The sequence below is a fragment of the Podarcis tiliguerta genome (assembly GCF_965153285.1).
Source record: "Podarcis tiliguerta genome assembly, chromosome: 9".
NCBI classification, from domain to species: Eukaryota; Metazoa; Chordata; class Lepidosauria; order Squamata; family Lacertidae; genus Podarcis; species Podarcis tiliguerta.
The window spans coordinates 56,663,112-56,687,415 of NC_139542.1; the positions used below are offsets into that span (position 1 = coordinate 56,663,112).

Consider the following 24,304-nt stretch of genomic DNA (forward strand, 5'->3'; position numbering starts at 1 on the left):
AGCTACACAGGTATGAAACTCCTGTTGTGAAGACCTTTTCAAAAATCAAATGGGGCACTTGAAAGAATCTTATGTACAAATACATGCAGGGTAAAGGTAAAGGACCCCTGGACGGTTAAGTCCAGTCAAAGGAGACTATGGGGTTGTGGCGCTCATCTCAATTTCAGGCCGAGGGAGCCAGCATTTGTCCACAGACAGCATTGCGGGTCAAGTTGTGGCCAGCATAACTAAACCGCTTCTGGTGCAACAGGACACCGTGATGGAAACCAGAGCACACAGAAACGTTGTTTACCTTCCCGCCACAGCAATACCTATTTATCTACTTGCACTGGCATGCTTTCCAACTGCCAGGTTGGCGGGAGCTGGGACAGAGCAACGGGAGCTCACCCCGTTGCAGGGATTCGAACTGCCAACCTTCCGCTCAGCAAGCCCAAGAGGCTCAGTAGGACCACAGTTTAGAGACCACAGTCTCACAGAGCAGCTAGTGTGTGAATTACAAGTAGGACAGTCAGGCTTGCTGCAATTCCTTCAGTCCCAGGAGCCTCAAAAAAAGAATGTAGGAATCACTGCTATCATGTATAATCAGATACGGTTGTTCACCTTCTACCTCATCCGAGTGAGAGCCTAACAGAGCAATCCAAAGTCCAACTCCCTCATCTGTGGCACTGGGATGGGTTTGGATGGAGTGGAGAGGCTCCTCCATGTTGACTCCACCAGACTCTTGACAGTGGAGGCCCCAATGCGGAAGTCTCTGCTGCGCCTGCCAAAAGTGTGAGTGGGTGACAGCTATTGATGGTAGTGTCATTCAGGATGTTTCCTGGGGTAAGGAAGGAGTGGAGCTCTGGGTCCTAAATGGGTCCAGTTGCTGGTCACGGGTTTGAGGCAGGCCTCTTTGCTGTGCCCACCTGGCACCTGAAAACATCGGATAAAACTGCTTATTAAAGGTAAAGGTAAAGGGACCCCTGACCATTAGGTCCAGTTGTGACCGACTCTGGGGCTGCGCACTCATCTTGCTCTATAGGCCGAGGGAGCCGGTGTACAGCTTCCGGGTCATGTGGCCAGCATGACTAAGCCACTTCTGGCGAACCAGAGCAGCGCACGGAAACGCCGTTTACCTTCCCGCCGGAGCGGTACCTATTCATCTACTTGCACTTGATGTGCTTTCGAACTGCTAGGTTGGCAGGAGCAGGGACTGAGCAACAGGAGCTCACCCCATCATGGGGATTTGAACTGCCGACTTTCTGATTGGCAAGTCCTAGGCTCTGTGGTTTTAACCCACAGCGCCACCCACATCCCAAAACAGCTTATATGCTTTGTTGTTTAGTCTTTCAGTCGTGTCCGACTCTTCGTGACCCCATGGACCAGAGCATGCCAGGCACTTCTGTCTTCCACTGCCACCCGCAGTTTGGTCAGTTTCATGTTTGTAGCTTCGAGAACACTGTCTAACCATCTCGTCCTCTGTCGTCCCCTTCTCCTTGTGCCCTCCATCTTTCCCAACATCAGGGTCTTTTCCAGTGATTCTCTTCTCATGAGGTGGCCAAAGTATTGGAGCCTCAGCTTCACGATCTGTCCTTCCAGTGAGCACTCAGGGCTGATTTCCTTAAGAATGGATGCGTTTGATCTTCTTGCAGTCCATGGGACTCTCAAAAGTCTCCTCCAGCACCATAATTCAAAAGCATCAATTCTTCGGCGATCAGCCTTCTTTATGGTCCAGCTCTCACTTCCATACATCACTACTGGGAAAACCATAGCTTTTACTATACGGACCTTTGTTGGCAAGGTGATGTCTCTACTTTTTAAAATGCTGTCTAGGTTTGCCATTGCTTTCCTCCCAAGAAGCAGGCGTCTCTTAATTTCGTGGCTGCTGTCACCATCTGCAGTGATCATGGAGCCCAAGAAAGTAAAATCTCTCACTGCCTCCATTTCCTCCCCTTCTATTTGCCAGGAGGTGATGGGACCAGTGGCCATGATCTTCGTTTTTTTGATGTTGAGCTTCAGACCATATTTTGCGCTCTCCTCTTTCACCCTCAATAAAAGGTTTTTTAATTCCTCCTCACTTTCTGCCATCAAGGTTGTGTCATCTGCATATCTGAGGTTGTTGATATTTCTTCCAGCAATCTTAATTCCGGCTAGGGATTCATCCAGCCCAGCCTTTCGCATGATGAATTCTGCATATAAGTTAAATAAGCATGGAGACAAAATACAGCCTTGTCGTACTCCTTTCCCACATAGAGATTTCTCAGGAGACAGATGAGGTGATCAGGCAATCCCATTTCTAGGGATAAAGAACATGTGCTTTTCCAGATGTTGTTGGATTCCAACCTCCATCAGCCCCTGTCAGAATAGCTAGTGATCAGGGATGATGGGAGTTGTATTCCAGCAACCTCTGGAGAGAAGAGTGTACATATTTACTGAGGTTGCAAGTCAGTTGAATTGCAAAGGGGGGGGGGGACCGAAAGATGTCCTTTCCTTTTAACAATGAATAGTGGTTTCTGTTTAATTAAATTGTACGCTTTCTAATACTTCCTGCTGTATCCCCCAAAGACACCTGTTTTAAGGGTTTGCCATCAATACATTTTATCAATTAATTAGTAAGTTGAAAGGCAAAAGATTCATCAACTATGTTCTTCAAATGTGGTGGGCAGCCTTATTGAGTCCACATCCAAGAAAGGATAAATCATCTCGTGGCATTAGCTTGCCTCTGTCCATGTTGTTAAGTGCACTTTAGTGTGTCTGTAACATTTATATTGGCCAAGGGCTGCTTATATCTGAAAACGAATCATGCCCTCTGCTGGGATAACGATGAAGCATACATAATGAAACTATTTCGACTAGAAGGTTACGTAAAAAGGAGCCTGGGTGCTTCTCATTTCCAGGTATTGAAAGGTATTGAGAAAGGGGTGGGGGAGCCCTGACAAAGGCCGAGTGATTATAAACTTACAACCTGCCTGCCTATGCAAGTAGGTATTTTATTTTAAGGCTATTTAGAAACACCAAACAGCTCCTGTACCCGTCCTTATGATGAAGCAGGTCAATGCAAACGCAGCAGAGCCCTGGGCCATCCCAACAAGACAGCTCGCTCTCATTTCCCCTGAAATCACAGAGATCATAACTCAAAGCACTAAACAAAGCCAGCAAGTTGCCAAATAGGCACGACCCGCTGACCACACTGCTTGCATAAAGCAGTGGTGGTAAATCTAGCAGTCACCTTAAACGTATGGTTACCAGATTTTGTTCAAAGAATCCGAGGACACTTTTTTTTTTGAAAAGAGAAAAAAAGTTATTTTAAAAAATTATTTTTTTAACAAAATTAAGAAGTAATATCTTTTCTTCTGTAGTCTCCTCTGTCGCACGGCCTTCCTCTGGGCCCTGGCCTGCTCTCTTGGAGCGCCAACCACTGTGGAGTAGGCTCAGGTTAGACCTGGGCTCGGCCACTTGTCCTTGCCCTCTCCTACCTCTCTTCCTCAGCGGCGGCAGCAGCTCCTCTCTTTTTTCTCCTTCTTCTTTCTCTCTCTTCCTTCTCCTTCTCCTCCCCTCCTTCTCCCTGCATCGGCTCCGGGGGTTTTACTGGCCCCAGAGCGCCGCTGGGCAGTCACTCCCGGCTCGATTTGGGTCGTTGGTGTGTGTGTGTCAGCGGTTCCCCCAGTTGGCGCACTGGGCGCCCCCAGTTTCCCCTTGGCAGTGGCAGCAGCAGTCTCAGCAGCCCAGAGCCAGCTTAGTAGCGCAGTTGGTTCAGGTTGGCTTCAGGAGCTGCTCGCTGCCATGGCACCCGCCATTTTGCCTCACCAAAAGTCCTCATATGATGTGTCTTGTGCCGTTGAACCAATCACATAAGATTCATCCCCTACTAATAAATCTGCAGCACTTAAAATATAAATGCAGGGACATTAAATGAAATCTGGAGACATTCTGGGGACAGATTTTGTCCGGGGGCAGATTTGGAAATCCAGGAACTGTCCCCGGGGAAAGGGGGACATCTGGTAACCATACCTTAAAGGCCCCAGCTTTATAAGAACTGCTGATAAAATTACAGTCGTCGCTTGGAAGTTGAAAGGAATCTGTTCCGGAAGTCCGTTCGACTTCCAAAACGTTCAAAAACCAAAGCGCGGCTTCTGATTGGCTGCAGGAAGCTCACTTCTGGGTTTGCAGCATTCGGGAGCCAAAACGTCGGAGTGCCAAGGCATTTGGGATCCAATGTACGACTGTATAGGAAAGGAGTGGGAAAGTGGATCCAGCCAGTAGGTGTCTTTGAAACCACACAGTCACCTGACATCAATCGCTTGATGTCACTGTGACACCAGATGAAGCATTTCCCTATATCCATGCAGTTTGAAATCAAACAGTGCAGGCAAAGGAAGCAGACTTTGTAGCCACCACTGACCAGCTGACTGGGCAGGTGGGAATGGTTTGAGGTAAAGGGTCTCATGAACCAAATTAGGAGCCCAAAGGTCAGAGGATCCCCATCTCTGGTTTAGGAGGTATCTATCGTATATTAAATGTCTCCCAAGAACACCACAGAAAGGAAGCAGCAGGTGGCATTAAACTAACTTCTATGCTCTGGTACCCTCTAGGCTAGATGACTGCAACACATTATAGGTGGGACTGCCTATGAACAAAGTTCAGAAACTTCAGCTGGTGCATAATTCTGTGGCCAGTTTGCTCACCAGGGCAAGATTGTCTGAGCATATAATGCCAATCCTGCCCTGGCTGCCAACTAGTTTCCATGCCCAATTAAAAGTGCTGGTGTGATGGCCTGGGATTCGGACTTGGAGGCTGAACCTGAGGAATCCCAGCCTGCACAGGATTCCTGGCCTCCAGAACCATAGAATCATAGAATCATAGAGTTGGAAGAGACCACAAGGGCCATCGAGTTCAACCCCCTGCCAAGCAGGAAACACCATCAGAGCACTCCTGACATATGGTTGTCAAGCCTCTGCTTAAAGACCTCCAAAGAAGGAGACTCCACCACACTCCTTGGCAGCAAATTCCACTGTCGAACAGCTCATACTGTCAGGAAGTTCTTCCTAATGTTTAGGTGGAATCTTCTTTCCAGCTGAGCCGGGGCTGGGGCTTGAGCCTGAAGGGTCCTCACCTGTGCTGGATCCTCAGGTGCAGGCACCAGGTGAGTCTGCTCTGGCTCCTGAGGTGATGGAGGACCCATTGCCTGCAGGTGCTCCACTCTCAGCCCTGTCAGGGGAAGAGGAGGTTGCCTCTGGGCCCGGTAACCCTCCAGCCTCTCCTGAGCTGCAGAGGCTCAGGGCAGAGAGGCGGAGGGAACTAAGTTCCCGCAGGAGGAGTGCTCGCCTCCAGGCCAGGAGAGGCGAGTCACCTGTGGACCGGGGCCGCCCTATGCCTCGAGGCAGATAAAAGCCAACCAGCCCCAGTCCCAAGTTGTGGGAGCAACATTGTTGGTAGCCAGTTCCTGCCTGCACCCTGTCCTGCAGGAGCTCCTGACCTCACCCGACTCCCTGCCTTGGACCCAGCTTCATCTTTGATGGACTGCCTCCATACTGCACCCTCGACCTCGGACTGGACTTGGACCTTGCCTCACAATTAACCCATAGGACCAGCACAGTTGGTTTTGACCTATAAAGCCCTAAATGGCTCAGGACTGCAATACCTCAAGGACTGCCTTGTCCCATATGAACCAACCCGGACCCTGAGACCCTCATCTGAGGCCCTTCTTCATGTGCCCCTTCCATGAGAGGCCCAGAGGGTGGCAACACAAGGACAGGCCTTTTTTGTGGTGGCTCCCCCAGTTGTAGAATGCTCTCTCCAGGGAGGCTCGCCTGGCGCCTTTGTTACATATCTTTAGGTGCCAGGCGAAAACATTACTCTTCTCCCAGGCCTTTGGCTAATTAAACAATCTATGGCCTTTTAAACGAGGGTGCGGGAGTTGTTATTATTTGTCATTTTGGGATTTTTGTTTGTTTGTTTTTATATCGTAAACTGCCCTGTGATCTTTGGATGAAAGCTGGTATAAAAATCTAACAAACAAACAAACAAACAAATTGACCCCTTATCGGAGGGCCCAAGATATGGGTACACTCCTTGCACCTAGCAACCAGTATAAGCAAGTATAATCGCTCCCTCCCCATCCACTGAATAATGCACACATTAAATACAAATGCCCTGGTAGTGTTGCTCAGTTCCTCAACAGGTCCTCTCTGATTAGCAGAAAGAGCCAAAGGAAAGTTTTATATCTTCTTTGGCAGTTTAATTTTCTTTACAGTAACCTTTTGTACTTTCGAGAAGAAAAACGAAGAACCTCTTCATTACTGCCTTGCTTCAGAGCTCAGAAATTCCCCAGGGTCCTATGTACTCAACCTAAATTATTTTTATTATTCACGGCTGGATCTTGATTTTAGTGTCATAATGGTATTTTTCATCATCTTTCTTCCCCTGGCATCATATTCTCAACATGCTCCAGATGAATTCAAGCTGGAAATGCTTGAGCAGTAGAAATACTGTTTTTCTCATGCTCGTTTAGGTGTATTCTCTGATGCACTATATGTATAAGAAATTGCCTCTTTGACATATTAACAAGGTGCCTTCCGTTTTTTATTTATAAGAAAGCATGTATTGCAAAAGGGGGGCGGGGAATTGCAGTGATCATGTACTACAAGATATATGAGATACAATATGTAATAATCCTGTGTTCAGCCGCCAAAGCACACACAGGCCAGCTGAAAAATGATATTGTTAATAAATCACTCTTTCTTTTTTCTTTTTAAAAAAACCATCTGTTTTCTAACTTTCAGCAAAATTGTCGAGACAAAAACTCCAACAAAGCTTTATATCTCAGCCGTTACATAAACAAATTTTGTCTGTTTCCTTGCAGGGTGCTGAGAAAATTTTGTCAATGAATGAATCAGGGGAACTGCAAGATCTCTTAACCAAAATTGAGGTAATTGATGAGGTTATAAAAGATGACACATTAAAATACCGTTCTCATACATTAGTTACATACATAGTGTTCTGTGGTAAGCTCACAGATTAATTATATTTTCTTTGTAAGGGAACATCAACATGAATGTTTCCAACCTTTTGCCCATTCTTCACTACAAGTACCATATTTTTCGCTCCATAGGGCGCACTGGACTATAGGGCGCACCTAGTTTTTAGGGGGGGGGGAATAAAGAATTTTTTTTTTATTCCACACACCCCTCCAGCCCCAAAGAGCAAAGAAGCCAAGACAGTGAGCGGGATCTATCCCGCCGGCTGTCTTGGCTTCCTCTTTAGCTACGCGCAACCTCTCCAGCCGGGAGAGGCTGCACGCGGCTTTGGCAGAAGCCAAGACAGCGAGCGGGATGGATCCCGCTCGCTGTCTTGGCTTTGTTTTTAGCTGCAGCTTCCCCCGACCCCAGCCCCCAGAACAGGCCCCGACCCCAGCCCAAGCTTCCCCCGACCCCACCCCCCAGAACAGGTCCGGGAGTGGCGGCAAGGTTGCGCGCAGCCTTGTCGCCACTCCCAGAGCTTGCGGATAGCTGCCTGAAGCCCAGGGAGCGCAGTGGGAGCTGGCATTGTGCTCCCCTGGCTTCAGGCTTCAGGCTGCTAGCTGCAAGCCTTCGGAGCACGGGGGGGGGGGACTCCTGCTGCGCTCCTGGGGCTTCAGGCAGCTGTCTGCAAGCCTTTGGAGTGCGAGGGGAACTCCTGCTGCACTCCGAGGGCTTGCGGATAGCTGCCTGAAGCCTGGAGAGCGAGAGGAGTCGGTGCGCACCGATGCCTCTCGCTCTCCCGGCTTCAGCGAAAGCAACGCGAAGCCTCCGGAGCACGGAGGGAGCGCTCCCTCTGCGCTTCAGAGGCTTCCCATTGCTACCAGGGCCCTGCGGGATCTGATTTCTTTCTGCAGGGCCTGTAAGACAGAGTTGTTCCACCTGGCCTTTGGCTTAGAATCAATTTGATTCCCTCCCCCTCTTTCTTTTTTCCTTTCTCCTCCTGTGATGAGGCTGCATTTTAATGTTTTAATTGTTTAATGTTGTATTTTAATCGTGTTTTTTAAGTTGTATTTCAATCAACTTGCTTTTATGATTGGTTGCTAGCCGCCCTGAGCCCAGTCTTGGCTGAGGAGGGTGGGGTATAAATAAAATTTATTATTATTATTATTATTATTATTATTATTATTATTATTATTAGAAGAAGAGTAGACAAATTCATGAAGGATAAGGCTATCCATAGCTACTACCCACAATGGCTACATTCTGTCTCATTGTAGGAGGCAGCATGTCGCTGAATACCAGTTGCTTGGAATCACAAGTGTGGAGAGTAATCCTGTCCTTGTATTTTAGTGTTTCGTTGGAAGCCACCCAGAGTGGCTGGGGAAACCCAGCCAGAAGGGCAGGGAAAAAATAATAAATTATTATTATTATTATTATTATTATTGGCTTCTTTACCTTAGGCATCTGACTAGCCACCATGGGTCTTTGGCCTGATCCAACAGGGCCCTCCTTACATTTTGTTTCTTATGTAAATCACGGCCATAGGAGAGCCCAAGAAGCTTCAGGACCACGGAGAGTGGAGGGGTTTATCTGCAACCATCTGTTATAAGAATCTCAAGATCTCAAATATAGAATAAATATTCATAAATGCACACATATCTAAATATATGAACCGTGTGTCTGAAATAGTATGGGAGAGCAATCCTGAAGCCATTTTGACTCTCCCAGTGACCTCAGATATTCCTCTGCAGTAAGGGAGGCAGAAGGGGAAAGTCTTCCCATTGTCTTTTTGCTTGCAAATCCTGTCTGAAGGGTGTACGGTGGTACCTCGGGTTAAGTACTTAATTCGTTCTGGAGGTCCGTACTTAACCTGAAACTGTTCTTAGCCTGAAGCACCACTTTAGCTAATGGGGCTTCCTGCTGCTGCTACTGCGCCGCCGGGGCATGATTTCTGTTCTCATCCTGAAGCAAAGTTCTTAACCTGAAGCACTATTTCTGGGTTAGTGGAGTCTGTAACCTGAAGCGTATGTAATCTGAAGTTTATGTAACCCGAGGCACCACTGTATTTGTGTATGCCTGTGACCTGGATTCAGGAACTAAAGTATTAACCATCACAAAAGAATGGCCAGGCTGCCCAGGCAATACAATCAGTGACCATTCTCAGGTATCCTGGCAGGCAGGATTTCCCCTTCTGTGATGTATGATGTTTTTTTTTTTGGGGGGGGGGTGGTCTTGGGCTACAGGGTGGGCAATTTCAAAAGTCTTTATAAGGGCTTGCGCACCATTGTTCAGGGTTCCCCTCCCTCCTGCGTGTGGTGAGCGGGCAACAGTTTTTTGTATAAAGATCAGGCTTACTAGCCACTTTGCTTCTCAATATACTCTGGTTGGCTTCTGTGGACTCTATACGGGCTCCAGAATACCCCATAAGAGAAAGGGACCAGTTTTTCTTATAACACATCTCAACAAAAAATATCTCCTTGAAACTTCCATTCCTAATTCAAGGGAAGCTTCCACTGGCGGCAATGGAGGGTTCTCTTGAAAAACAAATAGCAGCTTCAGAAAGGATTTTGTTGGCATTATGGGTCCTGAGAGTCATACAGTGGTACCACTACTTACATGCTCCTCTTGTTACGTATCCTTCGGGATACGCACAAGGCAAACCAATAATAATAATAATAATAATAATAATAATAATAATAATAATAATTCATTATTTATACCCCACCCATCTGGTTGGGTTTCCCCAGCCACTCTGGGCGGCTTCCAACTGAATATTAAAAACAACACAGCATCAGGCATTAAAAACTTCAGTTGTCTTTTAAAAGTAAAATAGTTGTTTATTGCCTTGACATCTGCTGGGAGGGCGTTGATTTATCGTGCCACGTGTGTGCGCAGAACAGGCACCTCCAGCTGCGGAAACTTCGGGATCCGACCGGAGCTCCGGAACGGATCCTGTCCGCAACTGGAGGTACCACTGTATTTACATAAAAAGAAATGTGTAAGTTACTTTCATTCTCACAGTTATTTCCCTGTCCGGTTTGGCCCTCAGAATATAATGCAATTAATGGATGCCTTCTTTCTTTCTGTCTCCCTACCCCCCCTCAGAGAGTTCAACACCCTCATGAATGCCTCTCATGTGGGGGCTTTGGTTTTATTCCGTGCTCAGCGTGCCATGGGAGCAAGATGTCAGTGTTTCGGAACTGTTTTACGGACTCATTCAAAGCCCTCAAGTGCACCGCTTGCAACGAGAACGGATTGCAACGCTGCAAGAGCTGCCTCAGCTAAGGATGGCGCCTTGATACAAAAAACAACCTCATTTTATTATGTCAACGCAGCAGTTTGTTATACTATTTTATATTAAGGAAAACCACCATGTTTGTCTAAATCAGTCAATAAACGTTCATTTGTAAAAAATAAAATAAAATAAAAAGTTGCTGGTGTCCTTTATGTGGTGAGATCTCACAGTTACCCTGAAACTCAACGTATAAAAAGCCAGTACAGTGGTACCTCGCAAGACGAATGCCTCGCAAGACGAAAAACTCGCAAGACGAAAGAGTTTTTTGTTTTTTTGAGTTGCTTCGCAAGACGAATTTCCCTATGGGCTTGCTTCGCAAGATGAAAACGTCTTACGCCTTTTTCTTAAAACCGTCAATGCATTCCTATGGGAAACCGTCAATGCATTTCCTATGGGAAACCGTGCTTCGCAAGGCGAAAAATTCACAAGGCGAAAAAACTCGCAGAACGAATTAATTTCATCTTGCGAGGCACCACTGTATAGTTGTACCTTGGTTTTCGAACATGCCTAGTTCTCAAATGTTTTGGCTCCCAAACAATCGAAACCCGGAAGTGACTGCTCCAGTTTGCGAACATTCTTTTGGAAACTGAACTTTCGGTGGGGCTTCTGCGGCTTCCAATTGGCTGCAGGAGCTTCCTGCAGCCAATCAGAAGCCACGCTTGGGAAGTCGAATGCTTGGGAAGTCGAATGGACTTCCAGAACGGATTCCGTTTGACTTCCAAGGTACGACTGTATAGTACATCTACAAACAACAACAACAACAACACCTTGTGTTGATTAAATAATAGCTGAGCACATCGCTATGAGATTTCTATCAAGTTTGAAGACTATTCTAAGAGAATTCTGCAAACTGTAGATTTGCTGCCAAGTGCTCTCAAGGTGTTTTGGGCTACATTTCAACGTTTCAGCTTCAGAAGAATTGGGGTGAATGTCTGAGAGCAGCACACCTTTTGATGTACGACTAATCGCTGGGAGTTCTCATATGTCTACTTTTTAATTTTTATTTATGAAATTTGTATAGCGCCCTATACCCACAGGTCTCAGGGTGGTTCACAGCATAAAAACACAATATAAAAACACAAAATACATAATAAAAATAAAAAACAGGAACAACCCAATAACCCCTCCCCTCTCTAACATGTTTGAAAAGGGCTTTGGATGTCAGTCAGCCAAAGGCCTGGTCAAAGGGGAATGTTTTTGCCTGGTCACTAAAGGTATATAATGAAGGCACCAGCCGAATCTCCCTTTGGAGAGCACCCCACAAACGGGGAGTCACTACAGAAAAGGCCCGTTCTCGTGTTGCCACCCTCCAGACCTCTCGTTCAGATTGCACATGAAGAAGGGCCTCAGAAGATTATCTCAGGGTCCGGATAGGTTCAAATGGAGAGAGGTGGTCCTTGAGGCATTAAGGCTTTCTGTTGTGGGCCATTGAGCTGTGTCAACAACTAAAGGTTAATGTGTAGCCAACTACCTATGCAGAATGGACTGGCCTTCCATCAGCTCTCCTCTCTCATTTGGTCCAAGGAAATTCTAGTTCATGAGGTATCATTCGCTATTTTCACTGCCTTCACTGGTTCTGATTTAAATGGCACCATTCATGCATAGGAATATATCAGCAGGCTCAAGGAAGGTTTGCGTAAATACAAAACATCTACCAGACACGGTCATGGCTGGTGTGTGTGGTTTGTGTGTGTATTTTGTATGTATGTATGTACACACAAAAAAATGCCTAAGGCTACTATGGTTTCTACTATTGTAAGCTGAACATGTTTATGTCCATCCTTTGCTTTAATAATATCTGTAGCTTTGATGCACAATTCAGACTGCTTCCAAGATACTTCCTAGGTTTCAGCAATATTGCTTCCATGTTTAACAGCTGGCAATTCAGAGTTCTGAACTGCACCAATGCCTAGGCTTTTGGGTGGCCGTGATAGTTTTACTCTCTTTTTTGGCAACGTGCCTCCCACTCCTGGTACCGTGTGTTTTGTTTTTTAAAGAAAAAGACCAGTTAAGACTATGTTAAACATAAAACAATGGAGAAAACATAAATCATAGCTGCCTTTGGAAGCGGGAGAGCTTCCTTTCATTCAGCATCTCTGTTACTCAGCCGTTGAGTAGACCTAATGGAAGTGAGTCACTCTGCTCCATTGTGGATGATAAACTCTATGGTACATTGGACTTGACTCTCTTGCATCTATGCTGACTGTTGTTGTTGTTGTTGTTGTTATATGCTGACTATTACAACACTGCCTCTTTTTGCTGACCATGTGGGATTTTTGGGCCCAACATCACAATACTGTCATACCTTGGGATAAATACGCTTCAGGATAAGTATTTTTGGGTTGTGCTCCGCAGCGACCCGGAAGTAACGGAGCGCGTTACTTCTGGGTTTCGCTGCTCGCGCATGCGCAGACAGTCAAAATGACGTCACGCACATGCGCAGAAGCGGCGAAACGCAACCCGCGCACGTGCAGATGCGCAGACGCATCTTACATTCTATTCAGGATGCGAACGGGGCTCCAGAATGGATCCCGTTCGCATCCCGAGGTACCACTGTAGCTTCATTCACCATCCTCTAAATGACCCTGGCTACCTATAAAATCTTCTGTACAGCTTCCAGCTCTTGCATGCCTGTACTTGTCAATTCCCATGATATGTCATTGGTTCTCCCCTTCTTTCCTTCTTGACCATTTTCTTCTTGGCTGGCTCCTGCCCTCCAACTCTGGGGTCACTCCAGGTCCCTGAGACCTTTGCTATTTCTGGAACGAAGGCTAATTCTCCCATCAGTTCCTGCCTATACTTCCAGGACCAACACTGCAATTTACAAGGCTCACAGAGGGGTATTGGCCCAACTCGCTAAGCATAGGATTTTGCCAGTAGCAAACTGATGGCGCAAAGACTATAGATATTTGCTGTGTTATCGTTCCAAAATGCAGTCCTCTGAAGTTTGGGACAAGACTGCTAACCCCTTCCATGTTGAGAGCAAGCACATATGACTATAGAGATTTACAATATAAATCCTATGTGTGTCTACTCATAAGGAAGTCCCACTGTAGTCCGTAAGTGCCTATTCTCAAATAGGGTGAATACGACTGCAATTACAGCAGCTGTTGGGGATATTTTCCTGCTTTGTTTTTTTTTTTTTTTTTTGCTTGAAAGCTCTTGCAAGATTTTATTAAGTGTTACATAAGGTGAGGGGGGCGACACGGGTGGCGCTGCGGGTAAAAGCCTCAGCGCCTAGGGCTTGCCGATCGAAAGGTCGGCGGTTCGAATCCCCGTGGCGGGGTGCGCTCCTGTTGCTCGGTCCCAGCGCCTGCCAACCTAGCAGTTCGAAAGCACCCCTGGGTGCAAGTAGATAAATAGGGACCGCTTATTAGCGGGAAGGTAAACGGCGTTCCCTGTGCTGCGCTGGCTCGCCAGATGCAGCTTGTCACGCTGGCCACGTGACCCGGAAGTGTCTGCAGACAGCGCTGGCTCCCGGCCTCTAGAGTGAGATGAGCGCACAACCCTAGAGTCTGTCAAGACTGGCCCTTATGGGCAGGGGTACCTTTACCTTTACCTTAAGGTGAGGGGAGATCGAATGCATTCCATTTTTTGGTACAGTTTTATAGTTGCAGGCAATTTCTTCCATTTAATTCAATATTCTTAAATGAGGCTCTTGATGTTCAGAACAGTTTGGTTTTATTTTTTATTTTTTTAAGAGAGGGAAGGAGGCTACTTTTATATTGCTTCAGGGGATATACAAACCTTTTCTTTTCCGGTGAGAAATAATAGCACGAGAAATTGATTTCCATCAAATGTGAGGTGTCTGGCAGCTTTGTCATTTGAAAAGATCTATAACAGGCGAGAGATCCTGTCAGGTCCAACAACACACTAAATTAATATCAAGAACTTGCATTTCTATGGCCTTGAGAACTTGGTGTGAAACCTTGGAACAGAAGGACAGCTTTACACCCGATAAAGTAAACTAAAGCTCTAACCAGGATCAAGTGAAGATGACCAACGCTGATAAACAACGTTGATAAGATCAGCGCCAAATGCAAACACACAGGTTCCCATAAACAGCTATTCTGAATGGCATCTTTATTGCTGCTCATTTTGAGACAAAGCGATACCAGGTGACAGATACAAATGAGTAACCACACCAATAGAATTTTCCTGGCCTGGAAAGAATTTTACCCTCATGTCCCTTCGCCAAAACTGGAGGATGCAAGGACAGCTGAGCCATTCTTTCTATTAAGACTCATGTGTTCTTTCACAGTACGCACTTGCTTGCGTGGGCGCAAAAACGTGGTTACAAAGCACGGATTCACATGGATCCTCAGGATTTTTGCATTGGGTCACCCCAAATTCACCATCAGATCACATAGCATGTCCGTGGCTACAGCCTGAACCAAAAAAGTCACCCACCCTCTGTTGCTTGAGGCCACAATGGTGCAAAAATGTGGTTACAAAGCACGGATCCACATGGATCCTCAGGATTTTTGCATTGGGTCACCGCAAATTCACCATCAGATCACATGTCTGCGGCCACAGCATGAACCACAAAAATCATACATCCACTGTTTTGTTCTGAATATATATTTTTTCTTGTTTTCCTCCTCTAAAAACTAGGTGCGTCTTATGGTCAGGTGTGTCTTATGGAGCGAAAAATACGGTATGTACGTGTGCAAGAATACAAGGGCCAGGAAGACCGTGAGGAAGTATGCCGTCAAAGGGAAGCAAGCAGCAAGCAAGGAAAAGGGGGAGGAATTAGAGTCCTTGTACTATCAACAAGTTGCTCAAAATAAGGAAGAAGTTCTGAGGCTTTGGAGTCAGCTGGCAATGCTCTGGCCGGCTGGTGCTACAATGTAGATGGCACCTTGCCAGGCTAGCATACCCTCCAAGTCTCCCAGTTTCCCAGGGATAGTCCTGAAATTACAAAAGCCGTCCCAGTTTCTGATCTGATCCTGGAATGTCCCCCTTCTTAAAAAATAAATAAAAATAACACTTCATTTTTTTCTTCCCCATAACTAAAGGTTGACCCATTTTTCACAGGCACGGGCTTTTACGGAAGACGAATGAAACAATATTGTTGATGAACAGGTCTTCATCTTCTTCATGGTTAAAAAGATAACGGCAGAAACTTCATGTATTATTTCCGACCCTTGCTTTGTATTATGGCATGAAAGCTAATTTTATTCACTTAGGAGCAAGACACATAATATGACCACAAAAGCATTCGACGGGAAACATTTATGCCCTAAATAATTTAGGTGGTGGGAGAATTTCGATTGCTCAGCTTACTTTAAATAATTTAGGGGCGATAAGGAGGAGTATTGTAATCCAGTGACAATCTGCAGAATGAAAATTAGGGGAAATCATTATTTATGTTCATTCCCGACTCTCTCTTTCATTCTTGATCTTGTGGGTGCTGAAATTGGGAAATGGTGGCATTTCAGTAAAGGGTTATGAAAAGAGCAATCTGGCCTAAAGTGCTTCTGGCTTACTAGTCCCATTGTGAAAAATAGCTTTCAAATGAGTTTTAAAGATTTATGAAATCGAGTAAGCTCTTGCTAAAGTAATGGCACTTTGCAATGATTTGCATGTGAGTCCTTCACAGTCTCTGTGTTTCGATGTCCAGACTCCACGCATCGCCTTTCGGAGGAGACAGCCTGTCTCTTGGCAAAGGAACATCTTTTAATAGCCAATTAGCAATTACCACATGCCCATGGAAAAATAAATATTACAGGCCCTTGCAGTGTATGGGAGGAAACCTCTCGTGTGAATTTATTCTAGGCTGCTTTTTCAGGTGATTTGGTGAGAAGTTATATTTTGAATGAAGCTGCAAAGCGTCACTGTGATTGCATTGATATTTAATGTAATATATCAGGGGTGACCCATTCCCAAGAGACTGCGATCTACTCACAGAGTTCAAAACTGGCAGTGATCTACCCTCTTTTGGGGGGGTTGTTAGGAAGGGAAGCCCTGTTCTGAGGGGTTCAGGTCAAATTTGTTCAGCTTCTGTGGGGGGAGCCAGTGATCTACCAATGATCTACCACAGATGTCCAGTGATCTACTGGTATTATTATTATTATTATTAATACCCCGCCTATCTGGCGGGGTTTTCCCAGCCACTCTGGGCGGCTTTCAACAGAATATTAAAATAAAATAATCTATTAAGCATTAAAAGCTTCCCTAAACAGGGCTGCCTTCAGATGTCTTCTAAAAGTCTGGTAGTTGTTTTTCTCTTTGACATCTGGTGGGACGGCGTTCCACAGGGTGGGTGCCACTACCGAGAAGGCCCTCTGCCTGGTTCCCTGTATCTTGACTTCTCACAGCAAGGGAACCGCCAGAAGGCCCTCGGCGCTGGATTCAGTGTCTGGGCAGAATGATGGGGGTGGAGATGCTCCTTCAGGTATACTGGACTGAGGCCGTTTAGGGCTTTAAAGGTCAGCACCAACACTTTGAATTGTGCTCAGAAACACAAACATCTTTAAGGTTTTACCACCACTAAGCAGTATATAATGTTTGTTAAATAAATAAAATAAAGTATCAGTTTATAGCAATGGGAGTTAAAAAAAAAGAGTGCAGGCAATATCATTTCAAGTAACTTTTTTTTTTTGGCAAAGTAGCATGAGCAGTTTGGGGGAAACCGTGGTTATGAACAGGCATGAAATAATTGGGAAGGGAAGAATTTAACAGTGTTGGGGTGGTTTCCCCCCTCTGTAATTTTTTGCATCCTTCAAAACAGTGTTTGGAACTGAAAAAAGAACCTCACAAAAATTTATCACGTGACTAACTGAAATATACTCGTGTGATTCACGGTGCTGGTGTTTTTCAGGATAATCCAAAATCTTCCCCCCTCAGAAATATTAAGGATTGGATAACATGACTTCTTTTGCTCTGCTTGCTTTGAAGAAAGTGTGACTTCCAAGGAGTATGTAGCAGCGGAGAGTAACAGGCAAAGATCAATGGACTGCGGGGAAGAAACTGTGTTTGATGAGTCTGAAGATATTTGATCTGGAAGTAGCCGAGTCATAGTGCTATTTTTATTGCGCTAGGAAAAGGTCACAGAACCCTAAGAGATACCATGACAAATGGCAAACTGCCAAACCTATGGATGTGGGGAAAGGCGACATAAAAAAGAGTGATGTACCGACAGTGGGATTGAATATAAATTAAAAGAGCGAAGGAGGTGGCAAGAGAAAAGGTGGTGGGGCTTTGGAAGCTGTCAAAGAAAAACTTACTTCCCTTGGCATGGGATAAATAGCCTCTTGAGAAGCAGAGCCATCAAGAATTTCCATTTAAAGTAACAGTACATGACATGTAAAATGAGGGTGGCTGTTGCGTGTCGAGGTCCCCAGGGCCACCCCAATAACTCACACATCACACAGAATTTTTTGTTTAAGATTTTTGGCATAATTTTGGCCACAACTTTATTGAAATACAAATTTGGGAGTGGTTGCTTAGGCATTGGTTGTGACTATCTGCCCCCACCATGGGGGACAGACTGACATTCTGCACAATGCGAAAGTCAGAATAGGGGAATACACTTGGGGGTTACGTGGAGCAGGGAACCTGCCCTCACCCCAAATGCAACCAGGAGCTCATTGCTATGGCCCGAGCCCCCTTGACCGAGTGGACAAGCAATAGTTAGCCCCCAATTCCTTTAACGGAATCCCTTGCAGCAGCAGCATTAGAAGGGCAGGCACTCAACCTACCAAGGGCAGGCACTCAACCACTTCCCCTCAACCAACCAAACCATAAACCAATGCCTAACCGCAACCTTACAAGTTGTGACGATTTGCTACGCAGTAGGCAAAAACCAAATGGCCCCAGCCAATCAGCCAGATGGACAAAATTCCTACCAGGCCCCTGCCCCAAGAGCAGACAACCCCATGACAGGCATAGCAAGGTCAAAGCGAACAACCCTAATTCTAGGGAGGGGGGACGGGCAATCCGATGCACGGTCGAAAAGAGGAAGCCCTAGCCTCGTGCAAGGAGTTTTAGCATTTCTGGCTGTCAATCAACAAATGGCATCATTAACTTCTTCCCAACAACAAGGGAAGCCCCAATCGCATCAGTGGCCAACGAACAATTAGCCCGCCCCCAACTTTGGAGTGTCCTGGCAGCCCCCACCGCAACACGTGCTCTCCATGAAGGAGAACACGCTTTGCTGCAAATAAGGCTTGTTAACATATACAAACAAGTTTGTAGTGTTCATTCTCATTCCTTTTGTCCAGTTAATCCAAGATGGTCTAAGGATCCCTAAAGAATAGGTCTCAGTAGTGGCGGAGGAACGCTCTCCGGCACCCGGGGTGGTGCAGCCCGTACGGACTGCGCATGTGCGGCATCCCATGCGTGCGCACTCTGTACGGAATGCCACACATACGCACTCCATATGGCCTGCCGCTTGTGCGCGGCGGCTCTACAGGCTGCCGCTTGTACTGCATCCATACGGGATGCTGCTTGCACAGTGACTGTTTGGGCTGCCGCACAAGCGACATCCCATATGGACTGCACATGTGTGGCAACCATAAGGGATGCTGCACATGTGCAGTCCGTACGGGATGCCAAACATGCACAGTCCATATGGGCTGCCACTCACACGTGGCGGCCATACAAGCTGCTACTTGCATGGCGACCACATAGGCTGCCAGGTGAGTTTTTATGGGGTTCAACAGTTCTGCAGCTTCTTCAGGAAAGGAAAGGGAGCCATTTCTACAGTTTGCAGACAGATAATCTAATCAGCCAGTCACATGTCGCTGGGGAAACAAAGCCTCCGCCTGCAGAACTTTCAGCAATGGAGGCCTGGGCAAGAGGGCAGGGCCGGAAAGGGAGCCTGCGATCACATTCACTCCATAAGACGCACAGACATTTCCCCTTACTATTTAGGAGGAATAAAGTGTGTCTTATGGAGCGAAAAATAGGATAATTTATAATGAGCTAAAAAAGATGTTTAAGGTTTCCTTTATTAAAAAAAACCAAGGCTTTCCTCCTGGGGATACTAGGCCCAGACATACCTAAAAAAGCAAAGGAAATATTCTTGTACGCCACGGTAGCTGCAAGAATATCAATCGCCACAAATTGGAAAGGAGAAAAAATTATGACTAAACTGGAGTGGCAAAGTAAACTGCTAGCATACGCCGAGTTGGCAAAAATGACAGGGGAACTGAGAGGTCATACTGATCAAACATTTATTAAAGAGTAGGACATGTACAAAAAAATACCTTAAGGAATATTGTAATAGGATGACGTCAATGGCAGGCCTTGAATGACTTCTGTGGTAGGGTGAATAATTATAGGAGAAGAAATTATTAAGGAAAATTAACAACAACAATAAAATGAATAGTGTGTTAGATCGAATAAGCGGTGGATGCATGACGGGGTGCCGGGATGTCGCTACAGATCTACGAAGAATTCAGCATGATTTGATGTAATTACTGCAATTGTTTTCTTTTTTTCTGGACAAAACTTTGTTCGTTGTTTCTTTTTAACTTCAATAAAATATTACAATTAAATTAAATAAAGCTACCAGTGAGGTGTGGGGTAGGCTGATCAGCAACCAAGGGCGAAGGGTGTTAGGATATTTCCGTTCCACCTTAAAAGGGAGCAGGCTTTGAGAGTCACAGAGTCTGCGCATTTCCTGTTTCACAGGATGTTTCTGTTGTGTCTTTGTTTTCGTCACTCTCTATGCCGGAGCACTGAAGCAGGCAGTCATGTTTTTCTTTGTTCTGATCAACGCAGAAATAAACTTGTAAATAATGCTCTCCTGAGTGCATCTTTCGCTGTAGATTATCTGCTGATAGAGCGTGCATCGGTTCTGGAATGTGGCAAGCTATTTCTGGAGCTCGTGTTGCTAATTGCTGATACTGCGTGTCTACGGGAGATCAATGGACGTCCAGAGACGACGTGGAGTCATGATGGACTTTGTCTCCCTGGCAGTATCCCAACAAAGGGAGCCCAAGCAGGCATCAGAAGCGGGGAGAGACTGGGTCAGCACCATTCAGGAACAGGGCTGCTAACCGACTAGCAGTGCCCCGCATTGGGCAGTGGCATCAGCAAGCCACACAGATGCCAGGGGATGGTCAGCAGCCATTAAACCAAGATTATTTCTGTATGTAAAACCTGTGCTCTGTCCCTAAACCAGGGGTCAGCAAACTTTTTCTGCAGGGGGCCAGTCCACTGTCCCTCAGAACTTGTGGGGGCGGACGGACTATATTTTGAAGAAAGAAAAGAACTAATTCCTATGCCCCACCAATAACCCAGAGATGCATTTTAAATAAAAGCACACATTCTACTCATGTAAAAACACCAGGCAGGCCCCACCAATAACCCAGTAAGGTAAAGGGACCCCTGACCATTAGGTCCAGTCGTGGCCGACTCTGGGGTTGTGGCGTTCATCTCGCTTTATTGGCCGAGGGAGCCGGCGTACAGCTTCCGGGTCATGTGGCCAGCATGACTAAGCCGCTTCTGGCGAACCAGAGCAGCGCACAGAAACACCATTTACCTTCCCGCCGGAGCAGTACCTATTTATCTACTTGCACTTTGACGTGCTTTCGAACTGGTAGGTTGGCAGGAGCAGGAACCGAACAACGGGAGCTCACCCCGTCACGGAGATTTGAACCGCCGACCTTCTAATCGGCAAGTCCTAGGCTCTGTGGTTTAACCCACAGTGCCACCCAGAGATGCATTTTAAATAAGAGCACACATTCTACTCGTGTAAAAACACCAGGCAGGTCCCACCAATAACCCAGAGATGCATTTTAAGTAAAAGGACACATGTAAAAGCACACTGATTCCTGGACTGTCTGCAGGCCGGATTTAGAAGGCGATTGGGCCAGATCCTAATCTGTGGCCATGTCTGTCTGCCTCATCCACCGCAAGCGTGTGTGCACACCTGCCACAAGTGTACTTTATTATTATTGATCAAATTTGTATACCACCCTTCATATATTTGATGGTTATTTGTTTTGCCTGGGCTAAGAGATGTACCACTTTGCTTTCAGGTGGAATCAAACTTGACCGTATCAAATTCATCAGCAGACTTTAGATATCTGATATCTCCTGCTGCCATTAACTGGAGCACTTTCTGTTTACAATTTTATATATATATATATATACTAGTGATGCGCTAGGTTACTATGTGCAGTTGTTGCTGGCAAGATCTTACCTTATGAATTGGGAGCGTTATGCAAGAAGAAAAATATGTCACACCTCTGAGTAATGTTTCACATTGAAGCAGGGAGGTCAGTGGGAAGATTGGAGGAAAAGGTTGAGGCTGCACTTGTCAAATCTTACAGTTATGAGAAAGCTATATTGGCATGGTTTGCCTATCCCTGAGAACAAATAAGGCAATTGTGCAAGGGCATTTCAAGCTTGATCAGATACTTGGCTTTCTCTTTGTCTCCTGGGATAACCTGGCACCGGTTAGTCTAGGCAATGAAATTAAGCTGCTGTTTTAGCAGTCTTAAAAAACTGTTACAGGAGGCGGAAGAAGTTTCTCTCTCTCTTCCAAGCCGAACGATAGGTTTTTAATGCCCTCTCATAATTCCTTCCACATTATCCACAGGAACTTTAACACGACTAAGTATATTACCATACCATACCATCTACATCATCTACAGAGTATATTACCATACCATACCATACCATACCATACCATACCATACCATACCATCTACATCATCTACAGAGAGGCCAGTAAGACAAGAGTCTTACTGGCCTCTCTGTAGATGATTTAGAAAGACCAATAGGAAATTGTGTGGACCAAGATGAGCTTCCATGAATACAAACAAGCAGAGCCCTGCTTTCTCAGACCAAAGATCCACTATGTCAATGTTCTGTTGCCAGAGTGACCAACAGTCATGGATGGATGCAGAGGACTCAAGGAAACCTACAGGGGAAGAAGGCTCAGAGCCAGGGGATTGGTGGTGGGATGACGATGAGTGGTCAGAGAGAGAAGAGGGAACACACTGGGGGGAGGAGGAGGTGTTGGAAACTGAAGAGGCAACAGGTTTTAGTGAGCAGGAAGAGACTGTGGCAGAGAGCAGTCCAGAAACAGAGGCAGCAGCAGAGGTGAGCAAGGATACAGAGATGAGGCAGGCTGCTGAAGAATCCAGGGACTCTCCCCCTTCTGCTGCAACCCTCCCAGAACATGCGGAGAAATGAAGAAGGTGGAACAATGAGAGACAGGACAATGGAAGCTTAGGCTGCTAGGGAATGAACTGGGGGGGGGGGAGAGCCTTAGAGATTGGTGGGAAGGTGGGGATCTTCAGTCCTCGCAGAAGCTTCATTGAGCAAGACCTACTGGGAGGGTTGTTGTGACCAGTATGTTATAGGAATTATAACATTATATATATGTGTGTGTGTGTGTGTGTGTGTATGTTCATAAATGTACAAGGCAAACACATACATAAACCACATGTCTGAAACAGCACAGGAGAACAATCCTGAAGCTATTTTGACTCCCCCAAATTGATCTCAAATATTTCTCTGCAAGGAGGAAGGAAATAGGAAAAGCTTTCCAATTGTCTTTGGACTGTAGGGGCTTACATCTCCCTGTAAATACAGTCTGGAAAGTATCTGTTAAGCTGAGCACACTATCAATACTGTAAGAGATTCAGGAACTAAGTATTTACCATCTCAAAGGAATGGCCAGGCTATCCAGAAAAGGCAATCAGATAAGGCATTATCAGGTATCCTGGCAGACAGGAAAGAAGAAACACACTCAAATTTCTGTGGAGACCACCTCTTTTTGTGATGTATGTATGATGTTCTGGGGTGTGGTCTTGAGCTACAGGGCAGGCAATTTCAAAAGTCTATATAAAAGCTTGCACACCAATGTTCTGGGTTCTTCTCCTCCCTCCTGTGTGGGGTGAGCGAGGGACACTGTTGTAACAGTTTAATAAAGATCAGGCTTACTAGCTGCTTTGTTTCTCGATATACAGTACTCTGGTTGGCCTCTGTTATTTTCTCCTACCGACAGAAAACCTACTTAAGGACTCTATACGGGCTCTTAGATACTGCATAAGGGAAAGGGAGCAGTTTTTTCTTATAACAAGTAGGACTGAGTTGTTTTGTTTCATTGAATAAAGAGCTAACTTCATTGTGCTTTGTTGTTTCATTGTTGACCTGCACTTGGAAAAGACCCTGATGTTGGGAAAGATGGAGGGCACAAGGAGAAGGGGACGACAGAGGACGAGGTGGTTGGGCAGTGTTCTCGAAGCTACCAACATGAGTCTGACCACTGCGGGAGGCAGTGGAAGACAGGAGTGCCTGGCGTGCTCTGGTCCGTGGGGTTACGAAGAGTCGGACACGACTAAACAACTAAACAACAACAACAACACCACACTCGACTCCAGCTCCTGACAGCAACCAGATGCCCAAGGGAAGCTCCTGAGCAGGTTATGAGTGTAGCTGCATGCTGTTCAGAGGCATACTGTCTCCAATACTGGGTGTGCTGGGGGTATAGCTATTATGGCCAACAGCCGTTGCTAGTCATAGCCTCCATAATTTTTTTCTAATCTCATTTAAAAGCCATCTAAGTTGGTGGCCATCACTACATCCTGTGGCAATGCATTCCACAGTTTGTGCTGTTTGAAGAAGTACTTCTTTCTGTCTGTCCTTCCAATATTCAGGTTCATTGGCTGGACAGAAGCCATGCTGCCTCCTTACATTGGGCTAGTTTGCCACCAATACTTCACCTAAAGGGAAATTCAAAGGAAACGTGTAATGTTCCCTGCTGGCTCAGACCAAAGATCCACAAAATACAAAATAAAGTTTTGAGGGAAGACCAAATGAGTACTGATATTTCTTAACAGGATTCTTATATGCTTGAATAAGGGATGGAGAACCTTGGGTCAATGGGCTCCAACTCCCACCAGGTCCAGCCAACATGGCCAATGGAAGTTTCAGAGCAACATCTGAAAGGCAGAAGGTTCTCAGTTCCTCATGAAAGTTATCCACTGGCTTTTACCTAAGATTTAATTTGAAGTCAATTTGAATTGTAATGGAAGTAAAAACATTTCCAACAAGGGTAGTAACATTTCTCAAGGGGGTTTCCACATCTCCCAATTTATAACATACA

At 45.8% G+C, this 24,304-nt stretch overlaps 2 protein-coding genes across 2 annotated transcripts in view; both read left to right on the forward strand.

The window, feature by feature from the left end:
- Window positions 1-10,330, forward strand: part of GRXCR1 (glutaredoxin and cysteine rich domain containing 1) — a 54,444-nt gene extending 44,114 nt beyond the window's left edge. The window contains exons 4-5 of the mRNA XM_083458462.1: window positions 6,842-6,907; window positions 10,044-10,330. Of these exons, the coding sequence (XP_083314588.1) occupies window positions 6,842-6,907; window positions 10,044-10,223 (246 nt within the window). The 3' untranslated portion in view covers window positions 10,224-10,330. The remainder of the gene's footprint in view (window positions 1-6,841; window positions 6,908-10,043) is intronic.
- LOC310685552 (uncharacterized protein) overlaps window positions 1-24,304 on the forward strand; it is a 945,613-nt gene that overhangs the window by 118,692 nt on the left and 802,617 nt on the right. The gene's annotated exons all lie outside the window — the stretch shown is intronic.